Raw genomic sequence first — 21,050 nt, 5'->3', positions numbered from 1 at the left:
GGTATGGTGGGGGCTATCATTCCAGATAGAGCGCACAGAGAGATTCCAGGTTGGGTTGGGTGTGACAAAAAGACAGGATGTGGCAGAACAAGTCAGGGAACAAATCTCTTTATAAAAGGGATAAAATAGGAATTAATTGTAGCAAAATGGTGCAAAATAAAATATTTTTTAGAGGGCGTCAAGAGCGAAGAGTTGATGACTGGAAAGTCTTTCCTGAACTTTCTAATAGTTTGGTTATTTGCATTGACTGTCAAAGGAAGTTTCCAGCATCCCATCCAATCTGCTGCAACATCGAGAAAAATGTGCCTTTGCCCCTAAACTTTGTAGCGGTTCCTCAGCTACAAGTGAAGGAAGACCTTGTGTCTTACGAGCTCTGAGGCAACGTGGTGCCAGCCCAGTGATTCGATATATCACTGAAATCTGACCACCAACTCATCAAGACCATGTGGGCAATGGCGGTGCCCCAAGGTCCCCACGTTAAACAAGGTCACGTGCAAGGCCCATTTGCCAAGTCCTGTGGCAGTGGGGGGCAGGGCTGTGAACCTGGGACTCCCAGGTTCACAGCCCTGTACAGAGGCAACAGACACATGAAGGGCATTGGACACCGTGTTGGGACAGAGATATATTTGAGCAGTAGCACCTGTAACTGAGCAGTCCTCTTCAGGATACTGTCTGCTCATCCCAAATGGGCAAAGGGCTAGAAAAGGTCCTCCTGAAACTGCCCACTGCCATGGGCAACAAAAGATGAAGCCAGGCAGCTTGGACAGAGATCAAAATGTATTACCATGGCAAGCCCATGATCAACTTACCAATGATACTATATCCAACACTGACAAGTTAACAATATCTGCAATGCAAAGTTAAGAGAGGTTATTTAAATAGTATAATCCCAGTCTATTGTGCACTTCCAGAGGAACCATCATATTACATTCGAATATAAAGGCTGCAACATCAGAGTGTATCTGTTGTTGCTTCAGCCACGGATGATCACTGGACATCCATGAACAATCAGGGAATATCTATCCTTCGTAACCTGCTGATTTACTTCTTCTTGGTGGGACTTGAAAGTCCAGTTACATTTCAGGTTTCCAGCACTTGTGCCTTTTTAAAATCTTGAATAAACTGTAATATTAAATAGGAAGTGGAAATAAAGAGAACCATTCAGTGATAATCTGGGAATGGTTGTTGCTGAATCCTCCTCTGCTTATATTGGTTAATACCTGCGGGTAAATTTGATATAGAGGAATCCATATAGATCTGCCTCCACTGATACCACCAGCAATCATTCATAGATTAATAACACTACATATTGGCTGAAAATTCATCCTAATGCCAGTCCAGCTAGTAAAATATCGAGGCATATTTGTGGGTTGTATCTCTGGGTTATTGAGAATAATTCACTCTGGGATTAATCCTGCCATCGGCACGGTGGCACAGTGGTTAGCACTGCTGCCTCGCAGGTTTGAGTCCCGGTTTCGGTCACTGTCTGTGCAGAGACTGCACGTTCTCTCCGGGTTCTCCGGTTTCCTCCCACAGTCTGAAAGACATGCTGGTTAGGTGCATTGGCCATGTTAAATTCTCCTTCAGTGTAACCGAACAAGCACCAGAGTGTGGCGACGAGGGGATTTTCACAGTAACTTCATTGCCGTGTTAATGTAAGCCTACTAATAAATAAACTAAACTTTAAAACCTAGAATTAATGTGTCTTGGGGTAATTGCAAATAATTCACTCTGGGATTAATCCTGGTATAAAAATAAAATACTGTGGCTGCTGGAATCTAAAACAAAAACAGAAAATGCTGGAAAATCTCAGCAGGTCTGACAGCATCTGTGGGGAGAGAATAGAGCCAACGTTTCGAGTCTAGATGACCTTTCGTTGGAGCAAAGAGCAAAGAAAATCAGACATTTATATGGAGGATGCTGGAATGGGACAAAGGGAACGTAAATGAGGATGAAGAAGGCTGAGAAGGTGCTAGAAGTATCCATTAAGTGATCAGAATGTGTGAATAGCAGAACAGAGGTACAGGTGGTTGAGGGACTGTCTGACGATTATGGCAGTTGGCCTGAAGTAAGGGGGTCGGGGGGAGGGGGGGGGAGGGGGGGGGAGGGGGGCGGGGGCGGGGAGGTTGCAAGAAGGAGAGCTGGAAGGGAGAAAGAAGGATGATAAAATTGATGAATGAGATGAAAAGAAGAAATAAAATGAAATAAAATAAATGGAAATAGGGTAAAGGTGGAGGGGAGAGTTAATGCACTGAAACTGTTGAACTCAATGTTAATCCTGGTATTAATGTGTCTGTGGGTTATTGAGAATAATTCACTCCGGGATTAATCCTGATATTAATGTGTCTCTGGGTTATTGAGAATAATTCACTGGGTACGGGTACCAGATGAGTAATTTAAACAGCTCCCTTACAATTGCAAACTTCTCGGGTGCTCATTTTCCTGTTTGGAATGCTGAGGAAATGTAGTAATCCCGAAGGCATGAAACAGGAAACCATGCCGTAATAATGGGTTAGCTTGTTTGTAGACAACTCCTATACTTTTGTGTGTAGTTGCTTCCTCAACTAACTGTGAATGTGTACATCCATTAAATAACTGACTCGAGCAAATGCAGCACTGTATGTTGCACAAGTATAGATCCCTGAACTCTCTAGGAATGAGTTTGCACTGTTGACAGGTGCCCTGCCATCTAGGAACTTTCCTTGACTGTTCCCCATTCCCTTCCTTCTCCAAATGTAAAAAGACATGTTGTAGCAGTGGATGAGACCTTTCCAATACCAGTATTCAGTTTACTGACAGACCAGGTAGGCGACAATATCTTTGCTGGATCATTTTACAAACAACCCACAATTTTTATGGCACCTTATCATGAATTGTTGAAAAAGGAGACATGCTACCAAAACTCCTTGCTTTGCATTTATCAGGACAGATTCACAAGAATACCAAATCTTGAAGGAAATGACAATTTATGCTGGAGAAAGGCAAATTACTGCGGATGCTGGAATCTGAATTTATGCTGCATGAGAAGATAGAGCTGATTGGTCAACAAGTAGACTCTGATTGGTAGAGGGGTTGCCATGGAGAATATGCCAGGGGACAGTTAACTGCCAAGCTATTGTTCAAAATTTAAACCAAGCAGCTTAAATTTACTGATCACTTTGCTTGCCTCTCGGCTGGTACCTGCTTGCCGACCCAGTAGAAAGCACTGCACATCCCTGGGTACACATAGCTGCATGAAGTTCTCTCCCAGTTATAAAGGAAAATGCAGAGACAGATTTGGGTCTCCTAGGCTTTGAGTATTATCAGTCTGGATAGAGCACACTGAAAACATTATCAACTGGTAATGGATAAAAGAAAAATCCATTGTTTTGCCACTTTGTGGGTCCATGTAGCAGGAGAGAGTTACTGCTCTCAAATGCTTTAAGTTAATGTCAGGTATATCCCAAAATAACACCCAAGGGAATCCAGAAGACTTCCCCATGGACTTGGCAAAGCAAGATTGACACATCACTGGAGTTACACTCATCAGCACAAAGTGTGAGATTGTTCTCTTTGGGCATCTCTAGGTCAAAACTGGATTTTTTTTCTTTATTCTTTCATGGGAAATGGATGTCTCTGGCATGGCCAACATTTGTTGCCCATCCCTAATTGTCCCTTGAACTGAGGGTCTCGCTTGGCCATTTCGGGCGGACGTTAAGAGTCAACCACATTGCTGTGGCTCTGGAGTCACATGTAGGCCAGACCAGGGTAAGGGTGACAGATTTCCTTCCCTAATGGACGTTAGTGAACCAGATGGGTTTTTAACCACAATCAACGATAGTTGTCATGGTCACCGTTACTGAGACTAACTTCATATTCCAGCTTTATTAATTGAATGTAAATTCTACCAGCTGCCATGGTGGGATTTGAACCCATGGCCCCGAGCCTGAGCCTCGGGGTTACTAATCCAGTATCATCACTACTATTACACTATAGTTAAGAAAGCTCACCAACGCCTCTACTTTCTCAGGAGACAGGAAATTTGGCATGTCCGCTACGACTCTCACCTACTTTTACAGATGCACCATAGAAAGCATTCTTTCTGGTTGTATCACAGCTTGGTATGGGCTCCTGCTCTGTCCAAGACCGCAAGGAACTACAAAGGGTCGTGAATGAAGCCCAGTCCATCATGCAAACCAGCCTCCCATCCATTGACTCTGTCTACACTTCCTGCTGCCTCGGAAAAGCAGCCAGCATAATTAAGGACCCCATGCACCCCGGACATTCTCTCTTCCACCTTCTTCCATTGGGAAAAAGATACAAAAGTCTGAGGTTACATACCGACCGACTCAAGAACAGCTTCTTCCCTGCTGCCATCAGAATTTTGAATGGACTTACATCTCACTAAGTTGATCTTTCTCTACACCCTAGTGATGACTGTAACACTACATTCTGCACTCTCTCATTTCCTTCTCTATGAACGATATGCTTTGTATAACGTGCAAGAAACAATACTTTTCACTGTATATTAACAAATGTGACAATAATAAATCAAATCAAATTTCAAATCAAAATAAAAGTGTAGCTTTGGTTTGAAGCTCTGTCAGTTTATGAACACATGAACAAGGATAACAGTGGGTCCACTGTTATTTGTCATTTATATTGGATTTGGATGAGAATATAGGAGGCATGGTTAGTAAGTTTGCAGATGACACTAAGATTAGTGGCATAGTGGACAGTGAAGAAAGTTATCTCCAATTGCAACGGGATCTTGATCAATTGGGCCAGTGGGCTGATGAATGGCAGATGGAGTTTAATTTAGACAAATGCGAGGTGATGCATTTTGATAGATTGAACCAGGACAGGACTTACTCAGTTAATGGTAGGGCATTGGGGAGAGTTACAGAACAAAGAGATCTAGGGGTACATGTTCATAGCTCCTTGAAAGTGGACTCACAGGTGATCAGAGTGGTGAAGAAGGCATTCGGCATGCTTGGTTTCATTGGTCAGAACATTGAATACAGGAGTTGGGACGTCTTGTTGAAGTTGTACAAGACATTGGTAAGGCCACACTTGGAATACTGTGTGCAATTCTGGTCACCCTATTATAGAAAGGATATTATTAAACTAGAAAGAGTGCAGAAAAGATTTACTAGGATGCTACCGGAACTTGATGGATTGAGTTATAAGGAGAGGCTGGATAGACTGGGACTTTTTTCTCTGGAGCGTAGGAGGCTGAGGGGTGATCTTATAGAGGTCTATAAAGTAATGAAGGGCACAGATCAGCTAGGTAGTCAATATCTTTTCCCAAGGGTAAGGGAGTCTAAAACTAGAGGGCACAGGTTTAAGGTGAGAGGGGAGAGATACAAAAGTGTCCAGAGGGGCAATTTTTTCACACAGAGGGTGGTGAGTGTCTGGAACAAGCTGCCAGAGGTAGTAGTAGAGGCGGATACAATTTTGTCTTTTAAAAAGCATTTAGATAGTTACATGAGTACGATGGGTACAGAAGGATATGGGCCAAATGCGGGCAATTGGGATTAGTTTAGGGATTTAAAAAAAAGGGCGGCATTGTCAAGTTGGGCCGAAGGGCCTGTTTCCATGCTGTAAACCTCTATGACTCTATGATAAGGAGTAGGCCATTCAGCCCCTCAAGCCTGCTCCATCATTTAATAAGATCGTGGCTGATCTGATAGTAACCTCAAGTCTGCATCCCAGCTAACCCCCAAAAACCATCATCCCCTTGCTTAGCAAGAACCTATCCAGCTCTGCCTTAAAAATATTCAAATGTAACACTGCATCCCCTGAGTTGTCTCACCAATCTCAGTTGAGATCCTGCAGGTAGAATAAACACTGAGGTTGATAGTTTTTTTAGGCAGGGCATAAAAAGGTTAAGGACCAATGTGGGGATACGTGGAATTTGGATACAAATTAAAGGTGAGTGTGATCTTCTGGCTCTTCATGCTGGCGAGATCTTTGGTGCACCCCTGCCGCGGGTGATGTGGAATCAATGGGAATTCCCATTGACAGCGGCAGGACCAGAAGATTCTGCCACCAGCCAAAGGCACCCGATCATGGCTCATTAACTGCCTCAACGCCATTATCCTGCACTATCTCCATATCCCTTGATGTTATTAGCATCTAGCAATCTATCAATCTCTGTTTTGAGCATGCTCAGTGACTCCACAACCCTCTGGGGTAAAGAATTCCACCCTTGAAGTGAGGAAATTCCGTCTCATCTTTGACTTAAATGGATGCCCCCTTTTCTGAGACTGTGAACCCATTCTGAGAATGGCCTCCTCCAGTTCCTGCACTCCACAGAAATACTCGGCCTGGTAATTAAATTGCTGAATGTAATCCATTTGAGTGTACTAAATCAGAAAGAGATGCTGCTGCCTGCAATTTCAAACCTCTAAAATGTCAACATTAACTATATTTTTGTTACCAAGTTGTGAGCTGTACTGAATCTGAGATATTTTAATTGGATATTCTGATTACTCTGTAACTTAAACCAGATTATAACAGTATATATGACTGAACAACTAAGAGAACAATATAGGATATAACAGTTTTACAATTGAGAATCCCTCAATTTCCCACTCCCTGCAGTTAGAAAGTATCTGTGCCGTCTCTACACATAGTGGCGCTCATTGTAGTCTGCTTGTCCACGAGTGTAGTGTGTCGCTGTTCTCTGCCTCCTCGATGTACAACAGGAGCTCCACAAAAGGCTGCTGCTGGCAATGAAGAGGAGGGCAGCCGCCATGCCAATGTACAAGGATGGCCCTAATTCCCGCTTGACATCATCGGGAATGGACGTGCTGTGGAAATCCCTGACGATGTTGCTGACGTAGCACGCCACCGGGATGAGCTGCAGAATTCCCGCCGCCAGGAAGAGGAAGCCGGCAGCCGAGATGGTGTGGCCCTTGCAGGGTTCACTCTCCACCAGCTTGGTCCAGCTGGCGCCGGTGATGCTCACCAGGATGCCCAGTGCCCCCAGCACCCCGGCCGTGGTGGTCAGAGCCCGGGCCACCTGGAGATCCTGGCCCAGGTTCAGCATGGAGTCGAAGGTGCTGCAGACCAGTGTGCCGGTGCTCTGCCACATGCAGTCCATCCACAGCCCCTCCCAGGTCTGCTGAGCTGTCACGATGTTCGCCCCTATGAAAGCTGGCACCCTCCAGAGGGGCAACGTACAGGTCAGAATAACACAGATCAACCCATTCACAGCCAGGAAGAGGCTAACCAGCTCAAGTGTGACTGAACCCATGTTATCTCCTTTAACAACCAAAGCAAACCCCTTTTTAAAAAGTCCCACTGACCACTCAATCCAAAAGCTGGAGGGCAAAAAAAACCCAAAACTTCAGAAAAGAGAGAAAATCTTCACTTTCTTCAAGCAGAACACACACGTTGATCTAAAGACGATTGGACTCCAACCGTTAACTCCGCTTCTCTCTCCACACACCTGTTGAGTTTTTAACTTTTAGTATCCCAGCATCTGCAAAATTTACTGCAGACTCGAGTCTATCCTCCCAGAATTAGCTTTGCTGTGAGCAATTTCCTCCAGTCTTCGCCTTTGGAAGAATATTCAACTCTTTAGATAAAAACAGATCAAAATGTTTAATCTCAGAGTGTTTTTTTTCTGCTTCAGGATGGGAGGTTAAGAGTTAATGTCCGGGGCACACGTTCTCCAGCCTCTATATTGTACACACAGACACACACACTCACAGACTGTGCCCTCTTCACTCCAATCCGGCACACAGGGACTGCACACAGGGACTGCCTCCTGCCGCCCACCAAGCAATGGGTTGATCCGATTCACTGTGAAGGAAGCCAGGGTCAACGTGTGGTTCTTACTTACACTCTGCCCAACTTTCATCCAACAACCTCCCAGTTCTCAGCCTCCTGGAGCCTTGTGGAGTGGAAGGTGGTGATCCAGGAACCTCGCCTCTCACTGTGAAGTCTTCATGCGATTAAAATCAAAAGCTGTCCTTTCATCTCACACTCATTATCCTTTCCATCCACTTCGTGAGACTGGAGAAAGGTGTCAGTGCCCTCTGAATCCAGAGTCTGTGTTGTGTGCCTTTTAAGAGGTTCCACTTCAGGATTTTGTTTGGCACCCCCCCTCTCCCTCCCTCCCTCCCTATTTGACGCTATTATTTTTTTCTCCACCCTCAGCAGAACTTCATCGCAGGCTGGTGACGTGAAATTTCCCAGCAATTCTGCTTTTAGATTGCCTTTGTTTTAATTTCAGGATGAAGGAGGGTAACGGATGAGTAGCGCACCGCAGCAGCAGCAGCCTGGCGTTTCCAGACACCCTCCCTTCCCACGCCCCAGCAGTCTCTCTCAAAGCCAACCTGAACTGGCTCTACCTCCTTTAGGTCGGTGGTGTATTTCAAGGGCAATCTGACATCTCAATGAACGGCATCTCCACCACACGTGGGGGTGAATAAGCTCCCTTCCTCCTCCCCCTTCCCTTTTTTTAATTAAAGAGAAGGGATTGCCACATTATAAATCATTCCTACCTTTCGACCTCCTCTCCTATTCACTACAGCAAAAGCCCAGAGTTACACAAGGTTGTTTCTGCGCTCCTTGTTACCCACCCAAATTCACATGTCCTCAAGTATCCGTCAGCCAGATTCCCCACCTACTGACACTTGGCATCTCTCCAGAGACTTGAGATGGAGAGGGCAATGCTGGAAACGGCCAGCGCCAACTCCATGCTTATATAGGTACCTATTTGAGTAGTCCAGAACCAGGGGGGTCACAGTTTAAGAATAAGAGGTAAGCCATTCAGGACTGAGTTGAGGAAGAACTTCTTCACTCAGAGAGTTGTGAACCTGTGGGATTCTCTACCACAGAAAGCTGTTGGGGTCAGTTTGTTAGATATGTTCAAGAGGAAGCTGGACGTGGCCCTGGCGGCTTTAGGGATCAAGGGGTTTGGAGAGAAAGCGGGAGTGGGATGCTAAAAGTGCATGATCAACCATGATCATATTGAATGGTGGTGCAGGTTCGAAGGCCGAGTAGCTTACTCCTGCTCCTATTTTCTATGTTTCTATGTTTATTGGCCTGGGTACATTTGCTGCTTCCCATTTCTACCTCCCGACAGAAAGAAGGGGGTGGGGGTAGGAGGGATAGTGTCTGAGGCTGCAGGCCTCTGGGAAACGTAGCCTCACCGGCTGGGAATTCACCATGGAGTGGAGTGCCACAAGGCCCAGAGCCAACAGAACCTGCAGAGATGGAAAGCTTTTGTTCTGCGGAGGTTAATGAGCAACCATTGACAAATGGAGCCAGAGCAGAGAGACAATGCATGTGACCATCATGTGAGCACAGCCTAGATCATTAGTCTCGAGTGCCCCTGACACACATGCCACCGACTCTGATTTCTGCACGAGTGTTATCAATAATACCACAAATGAAGCATTGTTTCCATGTGCAGTCAGCACGTTGAAGAAATAAGTACAAATGTGGCTGATCCAAGCTAGAGAATGGCCACAGAAATATCCTCACACTGTAAAAATATTCAACTCTGAAGAGCGGCCTTGGAAATTAACAATAGAAAAATAACATTGTGCTTAAAATGTAGTCATTTTAATGTTTCCTCTTCTAAATATGATGGTATAATAGACATTCCGTGGATGCCAACTCTCCTACGGCCCATTGCTCAAGTAGTTACACTTCAAAGTGAGCTAGTAAATATTCATAGGTTATTCAATCATCACAGCATCAAACATTAGCTACCAAACTCGCTGTGGGCTTCCGCATAAATGCTTCTTCCATTTTTCTATCTTTATTCTTTCATGTGATGTGGGTATTACCCGACCCTAATTGCCCCTTGAACTGAGTGTCTCGCTCGGCCATTTCAGAGGATATTTCAGAGTCAACAACATTGCTGTGGGTCTGGAGTCACATGTAGGCCAGACCGGGTAAGGACAGCAGATTTCCTTTCCTAAAGGACATTAGTGAACCAGATGGGTTTTTAACAACAATTGATGACAGCTACATGGTTACAATTACAGGGACTAGCTTTAGAATCTAGATTTATTAATTGAGTTCAAATTTCACAGCTGCCGTGGTGGGATTTGAAGCCATATCCCCAGAGCCTAAGCCTCTGGATTACTCACCCAGTGACATTACCAGCATTGGTCGAGATGTGGTCATGGAGACTGCAACAGGGGGCAGTTATCCCCAGGTTAGTGTTAAATCATTGGGACATTTTGATGATCCATCATTTTTATATGTGGAGACCTTGTGGCGCAGTGGGTAACATCCCTTCCTCTGAGCCTGAAGCTCTGGGTTTGAGTCCCACCCCAGGACTTGACGGCCAAGGAAGGTGCATTCATAACACGGTCAAATGCAGGGAGGTGATGGCCTGGCGGTATTATAGCTAGATTATTAATCCAAAAACTCAGCTAATGTTCTGGGGACCCGGGTTCAAATCCTGCCATGGCAGATGGTGGAATTTGAATTCAATAAAAAATATCTGGAATTAAGAATCTACTGATGACCATGAAACCATTGTCAATTGTCGGAAAAACCCATCTGGTTCACTAATGTCCTTTAGGGAAGGAAATCTGCCATCCCTACCCGGTCTGACCTACATGTGACTTCAGAGCACAGCAATGTGGTTGACTCTCAACTGCCCCCTGGGGGCAACTGGGGATGGGCAATAAATGCTGGTTGGCCAGCGATGCCCATGTCCCATGAATGAATAAAAAAAACAGGTTGAGTGTCAACCTGCAAATCCTTCCATACATACCAATGGCTGGCGGTAAGAGCGGGAGAGACTCCTGGTCAGTCACGCTTGATGTGGAGTGGCGCCCCTCAAGCTATAAGCCCCCTGGTGACAGACCAGCAACCTGTTCCAGGAATAATCTCGGTGTGGGAAGAGAATTGGAATTGGAATCATCTTTATGTCATAAACCAGCAGTTTCTTTATAATTCTGCCTAACCACTTTTTTCTACATTCATCACAAAGTTTCTTCAATAGTTTGGTCCAGAGGACATGGGTTTATTGTGAGATTCACAAAGGAGAAAATTAACGTGACTTGTTGCCGTGACAACAAACCCAAGCAAAGAGTGGAAGCCATTCATCTATCTCTTCCAGTTTATATTTAGTCATCGAACGCCTTGTTCCTGGACCACACAATGAATCTTCCATCCACATCTTCGACTTTACAGCTGGACAATCTGTTCCCAGATGAACAAATTGTATTCAGTCAGCCATTAAGAATGAAGATGACATGAGGCTTGGTGGTATTTAGATTCAGATTAAACTCGGGCTGATGGATGGAGGGTTTCTCTGGCCATTAGCTTAACGGTTCCCATACAAAATGAGGCTGGCCAGTTCTGTAGGAAAAGAACCAGGAAAAATTCCTCATCAATTAGCAGAGACTGTAATTGGAATTCTCTAACCCTAAAATGGATGTTTAATCAATGGGTATATTTAAGACTGAGATCTTTGGATGCTAAGGACATTAAGCGTCATTGTATAGTTCAGGAATACTGAGCTGATGCTGACATTCAGTCGTGGAAGGGCAGTAGCATTGTGGCTATGGTGGATTTTGAATTCAAGTTCAAAATAAATACTGGAATTAAAAGTCTAATGTTGACCAGCAAACCATTATTATTGGGATGGCACGGTGGCACAGTGGTGAGCACTGCTGCTTCACAGCACCAGGGACCTTGGATTCAATTCCCGGCTTGGGTCACAACCTGTGTGGAGTCTGTGCAGGTTTCCTCTGGGTGCTCTGGTTTTCTCCTGCAGTCCAAAAGACGTGCTGGTTAGGTGCACTGGCCATGCTAAATTCGCTCTCAGTGTACCCGAACAGGCACTGGAATGTGGCGACGAGGGGATTTTTCACAGTAACTTCATTGCAGTGTTAATGCAAGCCTACGTATGACTAATAAATAAACTTTATTGTTTTAACAACCCACCTGGTTCACTAATACACTTTAGGGAAGGAAAGCTGCCACCTTACCTGCTCTGACCTACATGTGACTCCAGGCCCATAGCAATGTGGTCGACTTTTAACTGTTCCTCTGAAATGGCTGAGTGAGAGATTCAGGGCGGAATTTTGGAGAAACTTGGTTTATTCTCACTGGAACGATGGAGGTCGAGGGGCGACCTGATAGAGTCTACAAGATTATGAGGGGCATGGACAGAGTGGATAGTCACAAGCTTTTTCCCATGGTGGAAGAGTGAATTACTCGGAGCATAGGTTTAAGATGTGAGGGGTAAGGTTTCAAGGAGATGTACGAGGCAAGTTTTTTACACAGAGGGCAGCGGGTGCCTGGAACTCGCTGCCGGGGGAAGTAGTGGAAGCAGATACGATAGTGATTTTTAAGGGGTGTCTGGATAAATACATAAATAGAGGGATATGGTCCCTGGAAAGGTAGGGGGTTTTAGTTCAGATGGGCAGCATGGTCGATGCAGGCTTGGAGGGGCGAAGGGCCTGTTCCTGTGCTGTAATTTTCTTTGTTCTTTGAACACTGAGGGTGGCAATAGTGCAGAATGTACTTTGGGTGGGGGACTTCAATGTGCATCACTAAGAGTGGCTCAGGAGCATCACTGCTGACCTAGCTAAAGGACATAGCTGCTAAACTGGGCCTGCGGCAGGTGATGAGGGGACCAACAAGAAGGAAAAACAGAGACACCATCTGTCTGTAAGTCAGGTAGCCTTTCATTGTTTCAGAAGTAGGCCTGACTTTTGTTTTATGGTTTATAATATCCAAGTCATTCGCCTCTTTCAGAGCACCTTGTTTTGGGAAGCCATTGTCTGAACAGACCCTCTGACTCTGCTCGAGAGGTAAGCTATTAAATGTGTGAATGAGTTTTATTTTGTCCTCAATGTTCCCCTCTTGAAATGTACCTGGGCAGACTCAGGTGTAAGATGTGTCTGTTAACAACACTGCAGGAAATAATAATTTTGATCTCTGCGAATCCCCTGGTTTTGTGATTATCATGTCCTGATAATATGATATGAGATCCCACAAGGAGGATAGGGGAACTCTTCTGTTCTTGTAACTCCTGTTGGAAGCCTCCAGGACAGAAGGACAATCCTGTGTGTCACGTGCCCTGTAGCAGCCATCTTTTGTTTCAGCAAAAGTCCATTTTAAAACAGGAAAAATAAAGTTTGATACACAAAATTATCACTATTTTATGTCTTATTGATAAGCAAATGATCTATGTGACGGTGACAGAATTTCAGTCCCACCCTCAATGCTTCTTCCAAGTAGTATTCAATATGGAGGAGCATTGATTCATTAGCTGAGGGAGAGTGGTAGGTAGCAATCAACGGGAGGTTTCTTTGTTCGTGTTTTGCCTGATACTGAGAGACTTCATGGGATTCAGAGTTAAATGTTGAAGACTACCAGGCGAACTCCCTCCTAAGTATTTTCCCATATGCTGCCTACTCGACTGAATCTGTCCTGCCGGTTATACAGACTTATCTGTAGCAATCTGGTACATTGGCTTGGCTTGCCAGGCTATTGGAGAGGGCAGTTAAAAGTGAACTGCAATGCTGTTTGTCTGGAATCACGTGTCATCCAAATGACGGTAAAGACGGCAGATTTCCTTCCCTAAAGGACATGAGCGAGCCTTTAGCCGGGGAAAAAGGTAGGAATTAAAGTTAAGGTTTAATAGTGATGTGGTCTCTATTGAGCTGAATTTTAATTCCGTCTCCATGTCTTATCACAGTATTGGTACAGTTTTCCATGATGTCAAAGCAATTAAAATTGGGATGGTACAGAGTAGCGTTGCCAACTTTGATTAAAGATATTCCTGGAGGTTTGATCACATGCCTTTCCCCCCCCCCACCACCCCGCTCCAGCCATTTGATGGCCAACACATCTATCCTTGTGACATACTGCCTTCCTACGCAACTGGATAACAAAAAGACTTATTACCCAATTGGACATCAGCCATGCAGCCTTTTTTTTCAATATTTTTATATCTGGTACAGAGAAATGTTCAAAAAAATGACAAGTAAAAAATCTTTCTTCGTGTCCCGATGATTTCTCTCCAGGGCGATACACACAGCCATGTCCTGGAGATTGATCTTCACTTCCTGAAGACTCCAGGTGAATCCGGAGGGATGGCAATCTGAGACAGAGAGAGAGCGAGCGAGAGAGAGAGAGCGAGCGAGAGAGAGAGAGCGAGCAAGCGAGAGAGAGAGCGAGCGAGAGAGAGAGAGCGAGCGAGAGAGAGAGAGCGAGCGAGAGAGAGAGAGCGAGCGAGAGAGAGAGAGCGAGCGAGAGAGAGAGAGCGAGCGAGAGAGAGAGAGCGAGCAAGCGAGAGAGAGAGCGAGCAAGCGAGAGAGAGAGAGCGAGCGAGAGAGAGCGAGCAAGAGAGAGAGAGCGAGCAAGCATGCGAAAGAGGTCAAAATTAGTGGGGTGCAGACAGCTCGAGGGTTGTTCGTCTGGAGCACGATGTGGGCAGCATGGTGGCACAATGTTAGCATTGAGGCCTCATAGCGCTGGGATCCGGGTTCGATTCAGGGCTTGGAGTTTGCTCGTTCTCCTGTGTCTGTGAGGGTTTCCTCCGGGTGCTCTGGTTTCCTCCCATAGTCCAAAGATGTGCAGTTTAGGTGGATTGGCCATGCTAAATTCATAGAATCATAGAAACCTTACAGTGCAGAAAGAGGCCATTTGGCCCATCGAGTCTGCACCGACCACAATCCCACCCAGGCCCTACCCCCATGTCCCTACACATTTACCTGCTAATCCCTCTAACCTACACATCTCAGGACACTAAGGGGCAATTTTTTAGCATGGCCAATCAATCTAACCCGCACATCTTTGGACTGTGGGAGGAAACCGGAGCACCCGGAGGAAACCCACATAAACACGAGGAGAATGTGCAGACTCCACACAGACAGTGACCCAAGCCAGGAATCGAACCCAGGTCCCTGGCGCTGTGAAGCAGCAGTGCTAACCACTGTGCTACGGTGCTGCCCCTTAGTGTCCAAAGATGTGCAGGTTAGGTGGACTGGCCATGCTAAATTGCCCCTTAGTGTCCAAAGATGTGCAGGTTAGGTGGATTGGCCATGCTAAATTGCCCCTTAGTGTCCAAAGATGTGCAGGTTAGGTGGACTGGCCATGCTAAATGGCCCCTTAGTGTCCAAAGATGTTCAGGTTAGGTGGATTGGCCATGCTAAATGGCCCCTTAGTGTTCAAAGATGTGCAGGTTAGGTGGATTGGCCATGCTAAATTGCCCCTTAGTGTCCAAAGATGTGCAGGTTAGGTGGATTGACTATGCTAAATTGCCCCTTAGTGTCCAAAGATGTGCAGGTTAGGTGGACTGGCCATGCTAAATTGTCCCTTAGTGTCCAAAGATGCGTGGGTTAGGTGGACTGGCCATGGTAAATTGACCCGTTTCAGGAGATTGGTATGGTAAATATGTGGGGTTGTGGGAATGGGATTGTGGTCGGTGCAGATTCGATGGGCTGAATGGCTTCCTTCTGCACTGTAGGGATTCTATGATTCAATGATTCTATTGGCGATCCCCCGTGGCCATCATAACAGTATCCTTGGGCCCTAGCCCACCTGGCTAATATGTGTACACTTTTTCAGAAATACACTTAATAGGGTGCTTGAAATATATTCATTAGATGACACTGTTTATCTTCTCTCCTCTCTGTGGATGGTTTGTAAGATTCGTTACAGCTTTTCTCTCCATCTGTGCCAGACACAGGGCACACGATTTAACTATCCAACAGGCAAGAGGAAACACCACAGCAAACATTCATTAATCTCCCTGGAGCTCATGATAATGCAATTAGGTCGTTATTGAAGTCAAAGGCTGATGTCTTGAATCTAATTACATTGGTTCGTTTCTGAGGAGAATAAAAATTTAATGTGCCGGTTCAGGTCAGTTGGTAATGAGGTCAAGGTCGGGGAGGATCACATGTGAATATATCATCTGAGCCGACACTTCGGCGCAGTACTGAGGAAGTGGTGCAGGGTCAGAGGTAAGACCTTCTCATAGGTCCAATATTAAATCCTGAGAGTGCATGTAAAGGGAAAAAGAGAAGTGAGTTTGCCCATTGCTCTGCGCAATGTTCTTCCATTAGCCAACAACAGATTAACTCATTGCTCTCCTGAATCGTGTGATGTGCTTTGAAATGCTTTGATGTGACAAGTGTTATGTTAGACTTGCTTGTTCTTTAACTGTCAGCAGAGTGCAGAATTAATCAATCACCAATCGGGCTTAATTATGCTTGATTATGTGAAGTAAACATCCACTTGGCAAACCTCCATCCTCGCTCACGGCTGGGATTATCCGGTGCTGCTGAAAGTGATGGACATGATGTGGAGATGCCGGCGTTGGACTGGGGTGGGCACAGTAAGTCATCTCACAACACCAGGTTAAAGTCCAACAGGTTTATTTGGAGCTTTTGGAGCACTGCCCCTTCATCAGGTGAGTGATTCACCTGATGAAGGAGCAGCACTCCCAAAGCTCGTGCTACCAAATAAACCTGTTGGACTTTAACCTGGTGTTGTGAAAGTGATGGAGTTTTGGCTGGAACGCCAAACTCTCCATTCTCACTTGCAATGGGGTGGGCATGGACGAGATTGGAGAATCCTGCCCCCCAGTGCAAGCAATTATTGTTCTTTAAAGGACACAAACTGGACGAATGTCACAACATAGGATCATCATGATCGGAAAAGATTGGGAACATGGTCGGTTCCTTCCCGGGAATGAAAACCTTGATATATGCAGAGCATTTGAGGATTCTGGGTCTGTACTCGATGGAATTTAGAAGGATGAGGGGGGATCTCATTGAAACTTATAGGATACTGAAAGGCCTGGATAGAGTGGATGTCATAGAGTCATAGAGGTTTACAGCATGGAAACAGGCCCTTCCGCCCAACTTGTCCATGCTGCCCCTTTTTAAAAAAAAAACCCTAAGCTAATCCCAATTGCCCGCATTTGGCCCATATCCCTCTATACCCATTGTACCCATGTAACTATCTAAATGCTTTTTAAAAGATAAAATCGTACCCGCCTCTACTACTACCTCTAGCAGCTTGTTCCAGACACTCACCACCCTCTGTGTGAAAAAATTGCCCCTCTGGACACTTTTGTATCTCTCCCCTCTCACCTTAAACCTATGCCCTCTAGTTTTAGACTCCCCTACCTTTGGGAAAAGATATTGACTATCTACCTTGTCTATGCCCCTCATTATTTTATAGACTTCTATAAGATCACCCCTCAGCCTCCTACGCTCCAGAGAAAGAAGTCCCAGCCCATTCAGCCTCTCCTTATAACTCAAACCATCAAGTCCCGGGAGCATCCTAGTAAATCTTTTCTGCACTCTTTCTAGTTTAATAATATCCTTTCTATAATAGGGTGACCAGAATTCCACACAGTATTCCAAGTGTGGCCTTACCAATGTCTTGTACAACTTTAACAAGACGTCCCAACTCCTGTATTCAATGTTCCGACCAATGAAACCAAGCATGCCGAATGCCTTCTTCACCACTCTGTCCACCTGTGACTCCACTTTCAAGGAGCTATGAACATGCACCCCTAGATCTCTTTGTTCTGTAACTCTCCCCAACGCCCTACCATTAACTGAGTAAGTCCTGCCCTGGTTCAATCTACCAAAATGCATTACCTCGCATTTGTCTAAATTAAACTCCATCGTCAGGTGAGTGGGAGTTCTGTTCACAAACAGGGCATATAAAGACAGAAACTCAATTTACAAAATTATGGTTGGAATGCGAGTCTTTACAGGTAATCAAGTCTTAAAGGTACAGACAACGTGAGTGGAGAGAGCGTTAACATAGAAACATAGAAAAACTACAGCACAAACAGGCCCTTCGGCCCCACAAGTTGTGCCGAATATTTCCCTACCGTCTAGGCCTACCTATAACCCTCCATCCTATTAAGTCCCATGTACTCATCCAGGAGTCTCTTAAAAGTCCCTATTGAGTTTGCCTCCACCACCACTGACGGCAGCCGATTCCACTCGCCCACCACCCTCTGTGTGAAAAACTTCCCCCTAACATTTCCCCTGTACCTACCCCCCAGCACCTTAAACCTGTGTCCTCTCGTAGCAGCCATTCCCACCCTGGGAAAAAGCCTCTGAGAGTCCACCCGATCTATGCCTCTCAATATCTTATATACCTCTATTAGGTCTCCTCTCATCCTACGTCTCTCCAAGGAGAAAAGACCGAGCTCCCTCAGCCTAAGCTCATAAAGCATGCCACTCAATCCAGGCAACATCCTTGTAAATCTCCTCTGCACCCTTTCAATCATTTCCACATCCTTCCTGTAATGAGGCGACCAGAACTGAGCACAGTACTCCAAGTGGGGTCTGACGAGGGTCTTATATAGCTGCATCATTATCCCCGGACTCCTGAACTCAATCCCTCGATTGATAAAGGCCAGCACACCATATGCCTTCTTAACCACCTCCTCCACCTGCGGGGCCGATTTTAGAGTCCTCCACAGTACTAAGAGTCTTTCCCTTTATATTGTACTCCTTCATCCCATTTGACCTGTCAAAATGGACCACTACGCATTTATCTGGGTTGAAGTCCATCTGCCACTTCTCCGCCCAGTCTTGCATCCTATCTATGTCCCTCTGTAACTTCTCACATCCCTCCAGACTATCCACACACCCCGGGAATCAAACCCGGGTCCCTGACTCTGTGAGGCAGCAGTGCTAACTACTGTGCCACCATGCCACCCCAAGTTCTGCCAGACCTGCGGAGTTTATCCAGCATTTTCTGTTTTAATTTCAGATTTCCAGTATCATTTCCGGCAGTGTTTTGCTTTTATTTGAATATTTTTCTTCACAATGCTTTTGCTTCTTTTGCCAATCACTTTACATTGGAGTCTTCTGGCTATTGATCCTTCCACGAATGGGAACGGTTTCTCTGTCCAGTCTCCTCATGATTCTGAACATCTCTATCCAATCCCCTCACAACCTCCCTTCTCCAAGCAAAACAGTCCCAATCTAACTATGGACGGAATTTTCCCAAAGGCTCCGACTGAAAACCGGCAAGTTTCTCTCCAGAAACACAGCCGAGTTTTCGGATCAGATTTTCTGGCACTTAGTGGGCGGCACGGTGGCACAGTGGTTAGCGCTGCTGCCTCACAGCACCAGGAACCAGGGTCCAATTCTGGCCTCAGGTGACTGTCTGTGTGGAGTTTGCACGTTCTCCCCGTGTCTGCGTGGGTTTCCTCCGGGTGCTCCGGTTTCCCCTCATAGTCCAAAGATGTGCAGGTTAGGTGGATTGGCCATGCTAAATTGACCCTAGTATCAGTGGTCTAGCTTGGGTAAATGTGTGGGTTACAGGGATAGGGGCTGAGTGGGATAGCTATCGGTGCAGTCTTGGCCTCCTTCTGCACTGTAGGGTGCTATGATTATCTTCTATGATAGTTTACAGTAAATCTGGAGCCATGGTTAACGCTGTCACTCTGGCAGTGCCTGATAAAGCCAGCAAAGTTGACTCCCCAGAGAGCGAAGCACCATCTTTAAGGGGAGCCCCGATTTGCATTTGGAATAAATTTCCTCAACACCCCCTATGGATGTGGAGGACAACCCCCACCATGCAAGTATCAGGGGAGCACTTTGTCCCCTCTCCCACCCCCCTGCGCTGTCATCAAAGCTCTCCCCTCTCAGGTTGCTATGGGGCAATGCCCAGCCTTAGCCCTCAATGCCCGGGGCCTCCAGGCACCTCTGCGCCTATGGTGTGATTATCACAACTGTCTTTTGCTTTTGAAAACTAGTAGTGCTTTGCGCAGGTGTGATGTCACGCTGCCGGGGTGAGGGGGAGGATCTATTGAGGGCAGACACTATGACGTAAAGCCATTTAAGTACCATTAAATTTATTCATATTAATGGAAATCAGGTGGGAAAAATCTTAAACTTAGATCCCGTTTTGGCTCTCTTGTGAGATTTAGCGGCGAGAATGGGATCTGCGCCCTTGGCGAATGGTGCTGCCCAACCCCACTCTGCGTAACTGAAGTCTCTCATCACAGATCAGAGGCCAGAACTTTCTGGTTGTTCACGTCAGTGGGATTCTCCCGTCCCGCCGCAGTGAGATTTGGCTAAGCACCAAATTCCCCATCCTTGCTTGCCGTGGAGGCGGAGTGTGAACGGCCAGAACATTCCTGCCAGAATCACAGAACCACACAGTGCAGAAGCGACCGTTTGGCCCATCGAATCTGCACCGACATGTGAGGAATTCCTGACCTAGGCTATCTAAATGGAATTTAACCCTGCAAAGTGTGAGGTAATGCATTTTGGGAGGCCTAAGAAGGCAATAAATGGCCAGACCCTAGGAAGTACAGAGGACCAGAGGGAGCTTGGACTGCATGTCCATGCAGCCTATCCCCATAAGCACACATATTTTCCCTGCTAATCCCCCTGCCACTAAGGGGCAATTTAGCACGGTCAATCAACCTATCCTGCACATCTTTGGGTAGTGGGAGGAAACCGGAGCACCTGGAGGAAACCCACACAGACTCCGCAGAGACAGTGAGCCAAGCTGGGAATCGAACCCGGGCACTGTGAGGCAGCAGTGCTAACCACTGTACCATCGTGACATGGTCAACATTTGTTGCCCACCCCTAATTGCCCTTGAACTGAGTCGGTCTTTTCAAAGGACAGTTAAGAGTCATCCATATTTGCTGTGGATCTGGAGTTACATGTAGGCCAGACCAGGTAAGGATGGCATATTCCCTTCCCTAAAGGGGCATGAGTGAACCAGATGGTCACCATTACTAAGACTAGCTTTCAATTCCATGTTTTCTTCATTGAATTTAAATTCTATCAGCTGCTATGGTAGGATTTGAACCCAGGGCCTTGGGGTTACTAGTCCAGTGTCATTCCCACTGCGCCACCTTCTCCTGATGAGTAAAGAACAAAGAACAATACAGCACAGGAACAGGCCCTCCGGCCTTCCAAGCCTGCGCCGCTCATGTGCCCACTAGACCATTCTTTTGTATCCCTCTATTCCCAGTCTGTTCATAGTGAAAAGGATTCCTGGACAGTTGGAAACTCCACTTTTCTTCTTTAAAATAATGCCATGGGATGTTTAACATCTAGCTGCGTGGACAAACA

General features: G+C 45.9%; 1 protein-coding gene across 1 annotated transcript; it reads right to left on the bottom strand.

The window, feature by feature from the left end:
* Positions 1-6,607: 6,607 nt before the first annotated feature.
* On the bottom strand, positions 6,608-7,240 carry LOC144497813 (claudin-4-like). Its single transcript, XM_078219249.1, has one exon. The coding sequence runs from the start codon at positions 7,238-7,240 to the stop codon at positions 6,608-6,610; it is 633 nt and encodes a 210-aa protein (XP_078075375.1).
* Positions 7,241-21,050: the final 13,810 nt, after the last annotated feature.

Source organism: Mustelus asterias, chromosome 8 (genome assembly GCF_964213995.1).
Source record: "Mustelus asterias chromosome 8, sMusAst1.hap1.1, whole genome shotgun sequence".
Lineage (NCBI taxonomy): Eukaryota > Metazoa > Chordata > Chondrichthyes > Carcharhiniformes > Triakidae > Mustelus > Mustelus asterias.
This window is presented reverse-complemented; position numbering and strand designations above follow the sequence as displayed.